Source organism: Furipterus horrens, unplaced genomic scaffold (assembly GCF_987537825.1).
Source record: "Furipterus horrens unplaced genomic scaffold, mFurHor1.1.pri manual_scaffold_8, whole genome shotgun sequence".
In the NCBI taxonomy this organism is placed as follows: Eukaryota; Metazoa; Chordata; class Mammalia; order Chiroptera; family Furipteridae; genus Furipterus; species Furipterus horrens.
This window is the reverse complement of record NW_028327178.1, coordinates 17,053,295-17,067,275: the sequence shown is the minus strand read 5'-3', so window position 1 is coordinate 17,067,275 and position 13,981 is coordinate 17,053,295. Positions and strand designations below refer to the sequence as shown.

At 51.9% G+C, this 13,981-nt stretch overlaps 1 protein-coding gene across 2 annotated transcripts in view; it reads right to left on the bottom strand.

Annotated features, from left to right (window-relative positions):
* Positions 1-13,981, bottom strand: part of MYO5B (myosin VB) — a 297,557-nt gene that overhangs the window by 16,778 nt on the left and 266,798 nt on the right. The window contains exons 27-30 of one of the 2 annotated variants that reach the window (XM_090285530.1): positions 12,833-12,898; positions 10,094-10,333; positions 8,318-8,418; positions 2,286-2,363 (exon numbers count right to left, since the gene is read on the bottom strand). In XM_090285530.1, coding sequence (XP_090141656.1) covers positions 2,286-2,363; positions 8,318-8,418; positions 10,094-10,333; positions 12,833-12,898 — 485 coding nt within the window. The remainder of the gene's footprint in view (positions 1-2,285; positions 2,364-8,317; positions 8,419-10,093; positions 10,334-12,832; positions 12,899-13,981) is intronic. The other variant, XM_090285531.1, reaches the window with a different exon arrangement.

Genomic DNA, 13,981 nt, shown 5'->3' with positions numbered 1-13,981 from the left:
CCGGAACAGAATTCCTGATTCAGTCAACTTCATGGGAAAGCAAGGCAGGAGGCTCTGGATGGACCCTGACATGGTCCACCTGGGGAAACGTCAACCCGTCTCTCCCTGGGGTGCAGATCAAGATGTGACCAGAGCTGGGCAGAGTGGGGAAGCTGGAAGTGCCTAGGAGACAGCTCTTAGAGCCCTGGCTGCTCGCAGGGCAGGGAGGCGAAGAGGCACCATGCTTTCATGGTTCTGTCATTCCTGGAGGTGATCATTGCCACAAGAGAGAAGGGAGCAAGGGGGAGGGGGAAGTCTCCACTGTCAACTCCCAGATGGAAGCAACCACGTTTCCCATTGCACAGTCGGCTCCAAAGCAGCACCCGGTGCCATGCTCGGCTCCCAGGGGCTTCTCCACAAAGTAACGCAGGTGAAGGACGGAAAGGTGGAGGGAAGACTGAATTTTCCGCTCATCACAGGAAAGCAATGATGTGAGGACCATGGAGCAAAATCTGGAAATTACATCAGCACCAGAGGACAAACGATATTCGGATCCCTTCCTTCTTGACTACAATAGGCTCCAGTACTCACCACTGAGTTAAATTTAACTGGAGGCAGAATAGGAACAGCTGGGATGTAGGCACTCTGCCCCGGGGATCAGCTCGTGATGTGTGAGTTGACACTCACACCGTTCTTACTCTCCATGTAAACTGTAGTTGGGTGATTTAGCCCGGGGTCTGCGCAAGGTCAGAGAATCCCTGCCCAGGGGTCAGGCTAGACACCTCATCCTGCAGGTGAGAAAACTAAGGCCGGGAGAGCTGGAGGCCAGAGCCGGCAAGAGCAGGTTCTGGAAGCCAGCTCTCCTGGTGAGGAAGCCTGTGCTGTTTCATCAATGCATTCAGTTGCTCAGGCCTCCAGCCACCTCTCATCTGCTGCTACACAACCATGAGTTACTGAGCTTCACACATGGGTCCCGCCTTCCAAGAAAACAAACTTCCTGATGGGACAGCAATCTAATCTTATTGGATAATAGGCATCATAACAGAAATAGCCACTAATACTTGTTCTGTGCTTACGACATGCCAGCTATGTGCAAAGTGCTTTGCCTGTGTTTACCCTGAAACTTGTGGTGACCCAGTGAAGCAGCTTCTATTCTGAGGCATGTTTTTCCAGCGAGGAAATGGAGACAGGAGTCACCTTGCTCACAGGTGGTGGGGTCACCCCTGAACCCAGAGCCGGCAGACACCGATCTCACGAACCAGCTGGCCTGGACTTCCTTTTCCCAGGAAGAGACGCTCATGTTGCTCTGGTGGGACCTCTGCCATATCGTCAGCAGGTGGAGCTTTGAAGAAGGTGCGTGAGGGCACCTGGCTCCGGTTCTAACTCTCCCCGCCTCACTGAAGCTCAGCTTCCTTCTCTGGGAAACAAGCCTGAAGCCCACCGCCCCATCTATTGTTGGGAGTCTCAAATGTACAAAGCCACACGCTGGCAATAAACGTGTGGTGTGACCATGGCGTTGTGCTACTTCTGGGCATGTCTAACCTCCCTTGCTAAACTGTTTACCCACAGCTGAAGGCCAATGGGTTACAGACTCAGACTCTGTAATCAAATGGAACTAGGTTCAAATTCTGGATCGTCTGCATTTCAGCAAGTTCCCTAAACCCAGCAAGCTTCAGCGCCCTCGCCCGTGTGTGGGTGGCGAGGGTCAGACCTGATACACGCAGCACATGGAGCACAGGGCTCGTCAGTGGTTGTCAGCTGCAGGCAGTCACTGGGGCAGGGACCAGCAGTCATGCTGCGGGGGGAGGGGGCGGGAGGACACCAGTGGGCATGCTGCGCGGGGTAGGATGGGGGGCAGGCTCCCAGGAGCCCTGTACTTGGAGCACAGCCAACAGCACAAATCTGGGTGATGCTCTCAGCTGATCCTGCAGTTAGGATGGTCCACATGCAGCACAGAAGCAGCACAGACTCAAGAGGCCCCAGAATTAAATTTCCTCCTCAGCCTGGTTCCAAAAGCAGCTGCGTGCCTGCCGCCATGTAAAATTCCCACATCTGTCCCTTCATAGAGAGGCCAGGGAGTTGGCCCAGCTGGTTTCCAAGGCTCGTTCCACTCATTCCATCGAGTGCCATCACCTTGACCCACACAAGCAGCGTCCCCAACCTCACCCACACGGAAGGGCCACCCCCCGCGCACGCCCCGTGGATTGTGCCCCGTGCCTTTGCACCCACTCCAGCTGAAAAGCAAGCGCAGACGCAAGCAGGCAGAACAGACAAAGCAGACCCAGGAAGAAAGGCATGTGTTTGACCTGGCAACTTGCTTGAGGCCTTGGTAGGCCAAGCCCAGCTCTCCATCTTCATTCAAATAGCCCCAGTCCTCAGTCTTGCTAGAAATAAAGGACAGAAAAACACAGGGCATCCAGTGCAGAGGGAAGAGACAGGCAGGCAGAGAACCCAGGAAAGCAAGGCGATTCCAGCCAACGTGTGGAAACCAGAACAGGGAGGGCTCAGGAAGTTCGGGTTCCCCTCCTTCCTCTCGGGTCTCAGCACCTGGGTGCCTGCAAACACCACCCTACCCCGGCCTCCCGGGTCCCAGTCACTGCCCTGTGGGACTCGCTCCTCCTCGCAGAATGAGAAAGCGTGGCCGAAGCAAAGGGTGGCACTGGGTTAGTAAGTCCGTGAGCAGCAGGAGCCCAGGCTGGGTGGCCCCTTCCGAGCCCTCATTCGGCATCCTTGCCTTGTACCGGAGTGATTCTTCGGAAGCAGAGAGGGAGACCCAGGAGACGCAAACAGCGCAGGGAGGAGAGGCCCCGCGGACACTGAGCAGAGCAGCCCGGGACGCTGGCTCAGTAAGGGTGAGGAAGGAGACTCAAATATTGTATTTCATCTGCTTTCCAACAGGCATCTCCTTCCTGTCACTACTTAAGGGCAAAAGAATATTATCTCAACTCCAACCTGCGCTGCAGTCTTGCAAAAAGAAACAGCTAAGAAAACCTTTGTGCCGAGCAGAATGGGAGTGAAACTTTCTCCCTCGACCTCGGGATGGGGCTGTGTTAGTCGTGTTTCCTCCACTTGCAAACTCTTTTGCCTTCTCCAGTTGCTCAGTGTTGGCCCGACGCCAGCAGGGCCGCTCAGGAGGCCAGATGCATGTCACACATGGCTCCACTCATGTACCTGCCACCACGACCAGCCCTGGGCACATGAGATGTTCAGAGGCCAGTGAGGTTGGGTGGTGAGTGGCAGGCAAACCCGTCAGGATCCTGTCCTCTCTGCCCCCTGCTCCTGGCGGACAGCCTGCTGGTTGGATCCCAGCTTTCCCAGCGGGAGCTGAAGCCGCACAACCTGTTCTAAGGATCGGTAACCACTTCCTAAGTCCTGGGGGGAAGGACAACCATCCCAGGAGTGCTTTGGCCATGGTCAGCCCATGCACTGCCTGTCAGGCTGTGTGTGAGATCCAGGGGTGTAGCTACGACAGTTCCCCAAGCTCAGCCTTGAGAAGGCCCCAGCCCCTGTGGGTCACACCCAGGCTGCTCATGTCAACAACAGGTCCCGCCCGGAATCTGACGGAAAGGAGGGGCGGGGGAGAAGCGGTGAGCATCCTTCCGGGGGCTACTCTTTGGCTTCTGTCCCCTGGGTCTGCACTCACTGTAACGGTTTGTTCTCTCTTTAGCTGGGCAGGGTGGGGGTGGGGGATTACTGCCAACAGGTCTCTCCTGGGCACCTCTGCTATCCAGGACTCACATCCCACAGATGTCTGAACCATTATCCAGGCCAGGCCTCGCGATACCGATACTGCCTTTGCTTGTAGACTTGTGGCTGCTCCCTTCTGTGCTCAGCTGTTCCATTTATCCCAGCACACCCAGAAGGGACTCGCCACCCCCCCCCCCCACCGGGCTATGTTAATTAAGAGGAGCTGATACCTTATTACCTTCCCTCCTCAGGTATCACCACTTAACATTGAACTAGGTAGGGCCTTTGAGTAGCTAGTGCTTAAACCAAAAGGGTGGCCCATTGGAAGGAATTCAGGCTCAGCTGCAATCATTCTTGGGTAGGGCCCAGAAGGTGACCGCCTCGTTGCCGAAGGGAACACAGGGACCCTTCACTCCAACCCTCACAGTGGGTGTGGGTGGGGGGACAGCAGGGTGGTGACTACTTGCCTGACACACCCAGACACTAGCAGTCAGGTGGTATCCTGACCCGAGTCTAGAGCTCTTTCCCTGCCTCACTCCGGCCACCCTCCAGACCCCAGGGGGCTGCTGGCCTCTCTTCCAGGGTCACTGCAACCCTGTGGTTCCTGTGACAGCAGACACTCCAGTCCTAACACTCTCCAGGGAGGTGCATGCGTGTTGCTGGGCTGCCCAGGGAGGAAGCTGGCATTCCTCCCGCACCACCAGCCTCAGAAGGAGACACAGTTCTTAGTTCTGAGACATGCCCGGTGTTAAGCACAAAGATAAAAGTAGGGACCTTGCAGCCCAGGCAACCCACAGTGCTCAGGAAGTCAGGCACACGAGTAAATTAAAAACTAGTCAACCATCTCCAGGTCCATCCTTTGTTCCCAGATGAAAGAAAACCCAAATCCTAGTAGGAGCTTCTCCCTCCTCCCACTCCTCACACACCAATAGGGGTGAAGGCCGGGGAGGGGGCGCCGCCTGGTGGTGAGAGAAGGAAAACCCCAAACAACTCAGCTCATGGGAATTTGTTCAACGTGATGTCACTCACTCACTCATGAGAACCTGCTGTGCTGAGCCGCATTCCCTAAGGGGCTACAGGCACGTAAAAAAGCAGCAGGCCCGGTCTCCCAGTGCAGGAGGGAGCAAGAAACTGGCTGGTGAGCCAGCCATCTGGGGGGTAATTCCTCGCTCTGCCGCCAACAAGCTAGTGGGGTGGCCGGGGCTGATCACTTCCTCCACGTCTCAAGTGGAAGTGCTCAGCTGAATTATCTGAGAGGTTCCTTCTATATTTTTAATTACATAACCCATTATATAACCTTATTAACTGTAAGGGTCACGCACCAGAAGAAGCCTGGGATAGCATTTGCTTTCCCTTTGTGAAGACTGAAAATGAGGACCCAGGACCCATCCCTCTGCCTGGTTTAAGGACCTGTCTCCCTGTGGACAGAAACAGGCGAGGTTCCTGCCAGCTGGGAGTAGGTCAGTTTCCCATTTCTAAAATGATCACTTTGTGCTCTGTGGATGTTTTTATTTTTTTAGTTCACACCCGTGCTTTCTATCCAACTGCCCAGATTTCCTGGGATCTCTGAAAATGGCAGGTGGCCACCCCACCACCGCGAACCAGAGAGAAACATTTGACACAACAGGCCTGGCCACACGAAGGAGAATTGTCGTGCACAAATACGATCAGCCACTGGGTTAGGGTAGGCAGAATGGAGCCGGCGGCTCAGGACCAACAGAACTTGGGGAAACAAAGGGAATGTCTTGCCATTCTGAGCAAGACATCCTTTAACACCTGGGGCATCTGCCGGTCAACGCCAAGTCCATCCTAAGGCAGCTGCACATGCCCCTTCCTGGTAAAATGAGGTCTCCACTGTCTTGGGCAGGTCCATCAGGGGGTGAAAGAGCACCCCAGGTTTTCCTGCCCAAGCCCAGGTGGCAACAGCAAAGCTACTGTCGGTGCCAAGGGCCTCCTATTGTTCCATGGGACCTGTGGGGTAAAGAGGGCCTGGAAGGTTTCCAGGGACCCAAGAAATGCACCCTAAATTTCACTTTGGAGCTCTACAGGCCTGGCAAGACTTGGATGGAAGTGGCCGGTGGTCAATGGAACACACTCTGTTCCTGGAGCCAGAGCTGAGCCCTGGCCACACACCCGCTCCTTTCTAGCTCCGTGACCTTTAGTGCATGCCTAGAACTGAGGCCAGCCCAGAACAGCAGGGACGGCTACTCTGCTGGCCGACTATCCCACCCCTCTCCCAGAGCCACCCTGACAGGCTCCAGACAGCCCTGAGATGCTCCACAAACAGCCACCTCTGCATGCAGCCGTCAGTCTCCGGGGCGAAGACCAGTCCTTGCTTTAGTTTTGCCCTACATAAAATGGTCATAATGATGCTGGTTTCTCTTCCTCCCCAAGGTGTGAAATGAGGGAGCTTTTTGGAACTAGAAGTGCTATACATATTGGTGGGGCTATTCCCAGAACAGACCTTCAAGACTGGCTTCTCTCCCCCAATTTGAAAACAATGGAAAAGACATATCTGTAAAAATCAAAACAGAACTCTATAACTATGAAAGCTACCAAGAGAAAAAAGTTTTGAACCTGGGGACCATCAACTCTTCATAGAGAGGCTGTGATTGGGCTTGGGGGTGTTTCAAATCACTCTAGAAATCTAAGCAAAACTCAGTGTATGCAAGTTCTTCCCAACCCTGTCCCCCATCACCCATGCGTGATACAATTTCCATTTAAACCAGAACACTCTCCGTTACAGGAAAACAGGAGAGAAGTCCGTGTGTGTGTGTTCAGGGCAGAGCAGCTCTTATTGTAACAAGACATGCTCGTCCACTGGGCTCCAGGAATCAGCCAGGATCTTCCCATCCTGGCTGTCCTCCCTCACTGCTGGGACTCAGCCCCAAGGAAGAGAGGCAAACCCGCAAATGTCACCGCCAGGTGGGCAGGCGGTGGGTGGGGAACCGGTTCTTCCAGAGGCAGGGCTCCTTTCTGTACTTAACTCGGTTCACAGGCTATTATACTAGTTCCCTATTGAGCCCAGAGCTTGCTGGAAATGGAATTATTTTAAGATACCAGAAAAGCTATCTTTACTTTATCACCAACATTATTGCTGCAAAGGAAGACAAATCCAGGGTATTAAGCAGCTCCTGGAAAACCTATGCTTGGGACGGGATCCCTGACAGCTGATAACAGTGCCGTTCTGAAGATTGGGAAGACATGCTGCTTCCTTTCCTTTAAGCTTTAACCATCTCCTCTGCTTTTCTCTTCCTGTCTCACTTCTTATCTTCACCCAAGATAATTTAAAATGACTAACCCTTGATGAGTTTTAGCTTTGTGAGATTCACCTCTATTTTCTTCTCTCCGTCCTTACGGGAAAAGAGTTACATACATCTCTGTTCAAATAAATGTCGTTTCCCCCAGGGGCCTTTCTGATTACCCACCCTGTGGGCTGGAGGCAGCCCAGCCTGGAGGTCAGGCCTCCTGGATTCTACCTTCACTCAGTTACAAGCCAGCTCAGCCCTTCTGGGCCTCAGTTCTCCCATGTGCAGAAAGCGGCCAGATGAAAAGATCCGGAGATCAGACCGCTAAGGAGTCAGTGACCCTGTGACATTCCGTCAGACCTCACGCTGCTACCCCAGTGCCACCTACTGACGATTTCTGGAAGTGCGTGCTGTTTCCAGCAATTCCTAACAATTGCTTTAGTGATTGCTCCACACTCAGTGAGTTGAGGTTGAGAGAGAAAGGTAGCCAGGGGAAAGGCCAGCTCCGTTTCTATAAGTGCCCACAGAGGCACAAGGAGGCAGAGGTGGTACTAATGGAGACCACAGCGCTCACATTTTGCATACTTAACACGCAGCACTGTTCTAAGTGCTTTTGCAGACTAAGTCACCCACTTTTCTCAACCACTGTGTGAAGTATGATTGTACACACACACACACACACACACACGCCGTTCGCAGAAGAGGAAACTGAAGCACTGGGCGGTTATGAAGCAGTTACCAAACAGTAAGTGACCGGACTCTGGAATGCACATTCTCAAGCCTTCTGCCACATGACCTGGGGTCTCTGCTCTGTTCTACATCCCAGGCCCTGCTGCCTCCCTAAGACGGTCATTCTTTTGCCTTAATCCTGGGTAGCTCATCCTTGAGGAGGGACCAGAGCTGGCGGGTTAATTAAAATCCAGGGCCATCTCATTGTAGCCAATATGGTAGTAGTGGTCAACTTCTCCTGCCCAGCCTCTGTAATGCCTTGCTTGGGTTTCCTCTCTTAAGTGGCAGGCAACGGGGCCGCCACTGTGGAACGCCACCAGTGAGGCTGCGTGATGAGGGCATTGCAGCCAACAGCTGCATAGGAGGGCCGCTTTGTGCCAATGTCCCTCTCGATGAGAAAAGCCACTCTCTCCCTTTCCTCAGCCCCCAGTCACCACTGCCAGGGAAGATCCATTCCCGAATCCTTCCAGAGGGTCTGGGTTCTGGATATTCCTGGTGTTACTGAGGTCTTGCCAAAGCAAAGAGCAGGTTTCCCAAGGCCATGGGGCTTGTTGCGTCTGCTGCTTCTCATTCATCTCCTAGGACTGGTAAGACCCTGGTGCTGAGCACACAGCCAGTGTCTGTGGAGGGGCCAGTGCTTCCTCCAGGTACAGCTACCGTGAGGTGGGACTTACCTGTTTGTCTGGCAGACCCCGTGATAGGCCTCAATGGCATCTTCCTGATCTACGTGCTTTTCACTGTTAGGCCAACTTGTTCTGGCATCAATGTCTGGCTCCTAAAGGTCCCACGTGAGACAAAGAAATACCTCTGGTTACACAAACAACGGTCACAAAAGGACTTGATATCTCTGAAGAAATTTTAAAAAGACATATGCACCCCTATGTTCACTGTAGCACTATTTATAATAGCCAGGCTATGGAAACACTTGTCTATCAGCAGGTGAGTGGGTAAAAAGCGGTGGCATATGTACAATGGAATATTACTTGGTCATAAAAAGAAAGAAATCTTTCCATTTGCAACAACAGGGATGGACCTAGAGGGTATTACGCTCAGTGAAATAAGTCAGAGAAAGACAAGTGCCACATGATTCCACTTATATGTGGAATCTAAAGAAGAAAAGGAACAAATAAAATAGAAACAGACTCAGAGAGAGCAAACGGATGGCTGCCCGGCGGGGGGTGGGGGCGGAGGACGCCTGGGGGCTGGGTGAAAAGGGTGTACAAATTGGCAGTTACAAAGTAGTCATGGGGATGTAAAATACAGCTTAGGGAATAGAGTCAATACTATTATAATACAGTGTCAGGTGGGTACTGGAAATATCAGGGCAGGGGGAACACTTTATAAAGTATATAAATTTCTAACCACTGCGCTATACACCTGAAACTAAAACAAAATAATATTGAATGTCAATTGTAATTGAAAAAATATTTTAAATGACTTTATATCCAGACAGAAGTATAAAAATCAGCCTTTGGAAAAAGACAAGGTCCCAGGACCATTTCTGATAACAGCAGTTAAACCCAGGAAGGGATATGACTTTAAATGGAGCACACTGGGCCCTGGCTGGGATGGTTCAGTCATTTGGAGCCTTGTCCCATGGGCCAAAAGGTCGCAGGGTTCGATTCCTGGTCAGGGCACATACCTAGGTTGCACGTTTGGTCCCCAGTCGGGGCACATACAAGAGGCAACTGACTGATGTTTCTCTCTCATTTCAATGTTTCTCTTCCCCTCTCTCTAAAATCAATAAGCATGTCCTCAGGTGAGGATAAAAAAAATAGTCACGTTGGAGGAGTCACAGAATGACAAGACCTGGCTGTGAAAGGCACAGAGTGGGAATGGTGGGGTTCAGATGGCAAGGACAGTCCCCGGAGGAGAAAGCACCCCAAATCCAGAGAACAGGACCCAAATCTCCCAGTTTTGAATCCCTCACTTTCATTACTACCTACCCCCACCCCCATGCTGCCCCTGGGTGCATGCTCAGGAGTGACCCACGTGGCCTCCGTCCCCTCCTGCTACCTCCGCAATCTGTCGCAGAAGGTGAAAACATTAGGAACAAATGCTAAGTTGGACTTGCCACCCTGGGAGGACTAAGAGAGAGGAAAAACTTCCTTCACCTCAAAAAACAAAGTAAATAGCAAGAGGCAAGGCATGAGGTAGAAATCCAGGCCAGGAGGGCTCCTCGGGCTGTGGCCCTTGTCTCTACTTCTGTGCCTTGTTCCTTTCGAACATGTTCAAACTGAGAACTTTTAGAAGATTCTAGAAACTTCCAGTCAAGTCTCCCATGAAGGGTCCTGCTTGGGAGGGCAGCAAGTATCTTGCTTTTGCTCATGCAAAAGGACTCTGCTCTGGTAGGTTTTAAGGTCCTTATGGGTAAAAATGTGTGAGAAAAACATCAACTCTGTCACCCGGTGTCACTCCAACAAGCCCACCCGCAGCCGCCATCTTGTTACCGTGCTCTTGCTGGCCAGTCGGCGCTGGTCCGCGCTGACGATCTGGGTCCTCAGGATTAGCACCTCCTCCTTGCGCACCTCAAGCTCCTCGTGGGCCAGCTTGAGCTGGTTCAGGAGGAGGCTGTAGCCGTCTGGGGAGCTGTGGGTGGAGTTGTTCTGGGAGGCCTGGTCGGCCATGGCTTTCCGCAGCTCGTTCAGGTCATTCTTCAGCTTCTTATTTTCTGACTCTAGCTCCTGCCTCTGTAAGACAGACCAAGTGACACACACCGTCACCCCCTGAATCCAGAGCCCTTTCCCCAGGTGGGGCTCTTCCTCCACCTTCCTCAACCAACCTGGCTGTCCTCCTGAGAAACCAGGAGCAGCTTTCCCATTTTTGTGATGAACCACACAGACTTCTGACTGGCAGCTGCCAGCAGCCAAAGCTTGGATTGGAACTCACAACCCCAAGTTATTGGTGTGAAGCACCTGACACCATGTCTCTATGATCCCAGAAGTGATCTGAGTGTATTTCTAAGCTTATTTGGCCAGTGAAGCCCTTCCTTGTGGAAACGCCAGGTTAATTTTAAACAATATGCTTTTAACATAGGACTTCCTAGAACCTCAATACGGGAAGGATCTTTGTGACTTTCCAGGTGAGGAGACGGAATGCAGGCTCTCCTGAAGTTATTTATGCCGGAGTATCGCATGGACTAATGTTTTAGAGAACAGGCCAGGGACACTCTTTTGTTGTTTCGGTCCCACAGAAAGCCCCCAACTGTCAATGCCAGCGCAGGAAAAACTACCTATATTCAGAGTCAAATACCACTGCAACTCAATTTTGGAATGTATTTAAATTTTTTGGGATTAAATACCTTTGTGTTTGAGATGAATTCAGATCATTTAAAGTCTGATGATCACACACACATTGCTGGTATGGTCGTGGGATATATGAGACTCAAAGTTTCCAAAAAGAAATCCAAAAATGTGGATACATGGGCATTGCTCGCACATTTATTACAGAGCTGACGGTCACAGGACCAGGAGGTCACTGGGTATATCTTCCTTTTCTGATTGAGTGTGGAGGCTGAGGATGGAGTGGAGGAGGCTCATGGTGAGTTCTGTAGAGGCTGAGCTGGGACATGAGCCCAGGACATCCATCGGCCACCCCTGCCACACTGCCGCAGGCCTCCTGGGACCATGCTCTGCCAGGTGTCACTGGCCCGAGGACCCCTCCACCCGATCTGAACCCCACAGATAGCATACCTAAGCCTTGAGCTCAGTACCCAGATAGTATGCTTCTGCCCCAGAGCTGAGTTCCTTTACCCATTATTGAAAGATCAGGAGAATCCAGAGTTTAAGCAAAAATCACTGCTTGTCATAGGTCCTCCCCATGTAGCCTCATCTCCCCCATGTCCTTGGGGGCAGGTTTTTCAAATCCAATTTGGTCAGGACCAGGCGTGACTCAGGGCTGCTTCCTATACGTGGGACCAGCCTGACCGACCCTGGCAGATTGGATACATTCCCAATTACCGAGTCTCAGGAGTGGGAACGGGGGAGAGGGGCTGCTGCGATGTCCTTTTGCTCACACTCCTCCCTGCAGGGGGCCCAGTCCCCCATCACCACAGGACCACAGCAGGCCCATGTCCCCTCGGGACAGAGGCCGTCCACCCTCCACCACCACCTCCCACAAGGCCGGCCCTGGACATGCTGTGGGATCCCTGCCTTAATATCTCTCCATGTGAGTCTTGGTTGTTTTTGCAAAATGGTTTTACTCCACTGGCCACATTTTATTTTCACTGAAACCAAATCAGGCAGGTAAAATATATGGGCCATAATAAAAAATCTGTATTTGGTCTCTGGCCCCAGTTCCAGGCACAGAACTTCTAAAATTCTTGTGTAACATCCTGAGTGACAGGGGTGGGAGAAGCATCTTTGTTATTCATAATAAACTTCTTGCATCCATGCCTGAGTTTCTGCTAATGAGGCGACTCTTGGAGGATGGGGACTGGCTGTAAGCGGGCACCACCCTGTGAGTGGGGGATTCACCCACTGACCTCCAGAAAGGCAGGGGGAGGGCCTGGAGACTGAGCTAAATGTACGTACATTAGTCTGTCATGCCCATGTAAAGGGTCCACCATGTAAGCCTGAAATGATGGGATTCTGGGAGCTTTGGGTTGGTGAGCACATCACGGTGCTGGCAGTGACTGCAGGCTCTGCATCTCTTCCATTTGGCTGTTCCTGAGTTGAATCCTTTATCATTAACCAGTAAGGGGAAGTCAAGGGCTTTCTTGAGTTCTGCCAGCTATTCTCACAAAAGATCGACCCTGAGGAGGGCATGGTGGGAACCCCTTATTTGTAGCTAAGTTGGACAGAAGCATGGGTAACCTGGGCACCCACTGATGTGATCGGTGACTAAAATGGGACTGAGCCCCTAGCCAGGGGGTGTGTGCTAACTCCAGGTAGACAGTGCCAGGAACACGTGGTAGGACACCCAGCTGGTGTCCACAGAGAACTGGAGAATTGTTTTGTGTGGAAAGCCCCACATTTTGTGTCAGAAGTATTGTGAACAGAGGGAACAGTCTCCTGTTAACATATATTGTAGTTCCTTGTGGCAAATACCAAATTTCCTTCACTGCAAAGTGTGGGAAGGGGCAATCGTGGGCTTATGGCTTCCCTCCTCACAGACTGGAGCTGACTACCAGGCTCGCTGGTGCCCAGCTTTGTCGTCCGTCCTCTGGAGGGGGAGTCCAGGAGCCTTACCTTCAGGGTATTGTAGGCTAGATCTGCATCCTGGTCCAGATCGAGGTCATTCCTTGGCTGCTCCATCTGCACAAATAAAGGGACAGGAAGGTGAGTACAGACGACAAAGCAAGATACTCATTCCACAGCGGTATTTCCAGCGACGGTCAAAACGTCCTTGTTTTGCCCTCGCACACGTGTCCTTCTGTCCCGCCATCGAAATGCAGCTCGCTACTCAGGCCACCTGAAGCGCTCCCTGACCGTCTCCCACCCTCCCTCCGACCCTCGCCTCCTCTCTAACATTGTGCATGGGATCCTCACAGGCACCTGTGGATTGAATACGTGTAACACTGTGTTAGGGATTAAGTCACCCCAGAAGATGTGATGAAGTCCTAACCCCTGGTACCTGTGAATGTAACCTAATTTGGAAATAAGGTCTTTGCAGGTGTTATCAGGCTAAGATGCAGTCATTAGGATGATCCCTAAGACTGTCCTTAAAAGAAGAGAAGACAGACACCCAGGGAACATGGCCGCGTGAAGACGAAGGCGGAGATGGGAGCAATGCAGCTATGAGCCAGGAACACCAAGGATCCTGGCAACACCGAAGCTCAGGCAGAGGCATGGAACAGATTGTCCCCCAAAAGCCTCTAGAGAACATGGCCCTTGTGACACCGTAATTTTTGACCTCTGGCCTCCAGAACTATGAGACGGTAAGTTCTGGTTGTCTTAGGCCTCCCAGTTTACGGTACTTTGTTTCAACAGCCTTAGGAAACAGCACTGTTAAGACTCATGTACGTATTAAAGAGGTTAATTAATGCATAATAATTCTGTACTTATTAATGAGGTTAGTGAACTACTCCTAGCAATAAATCGCCCTGAGCACCCTGTGGAGAAGCCTGCCTCCGCATGTCGCCCTACAACAGGCAGGAGGACAGCTGGCCCCTCTGATGCCCAGTTAATGCCATCTGACATCAGATCCCGAGCCAGTGGATGTGGGCGGCAGCAACTGCAACACTAACTAGTCCATTAGGACACAGCTGGGCCAGTGATTCCTGCAATTACTTGGGAGCTAGTCACCTGTGCAATGAGAAGGGACAGAAACCCCTTCGTAAATGCTTAACTGCTTGAGGTGATTTCAAGTAATGGGTGGCAGTCTCTGAGTAAGATGGG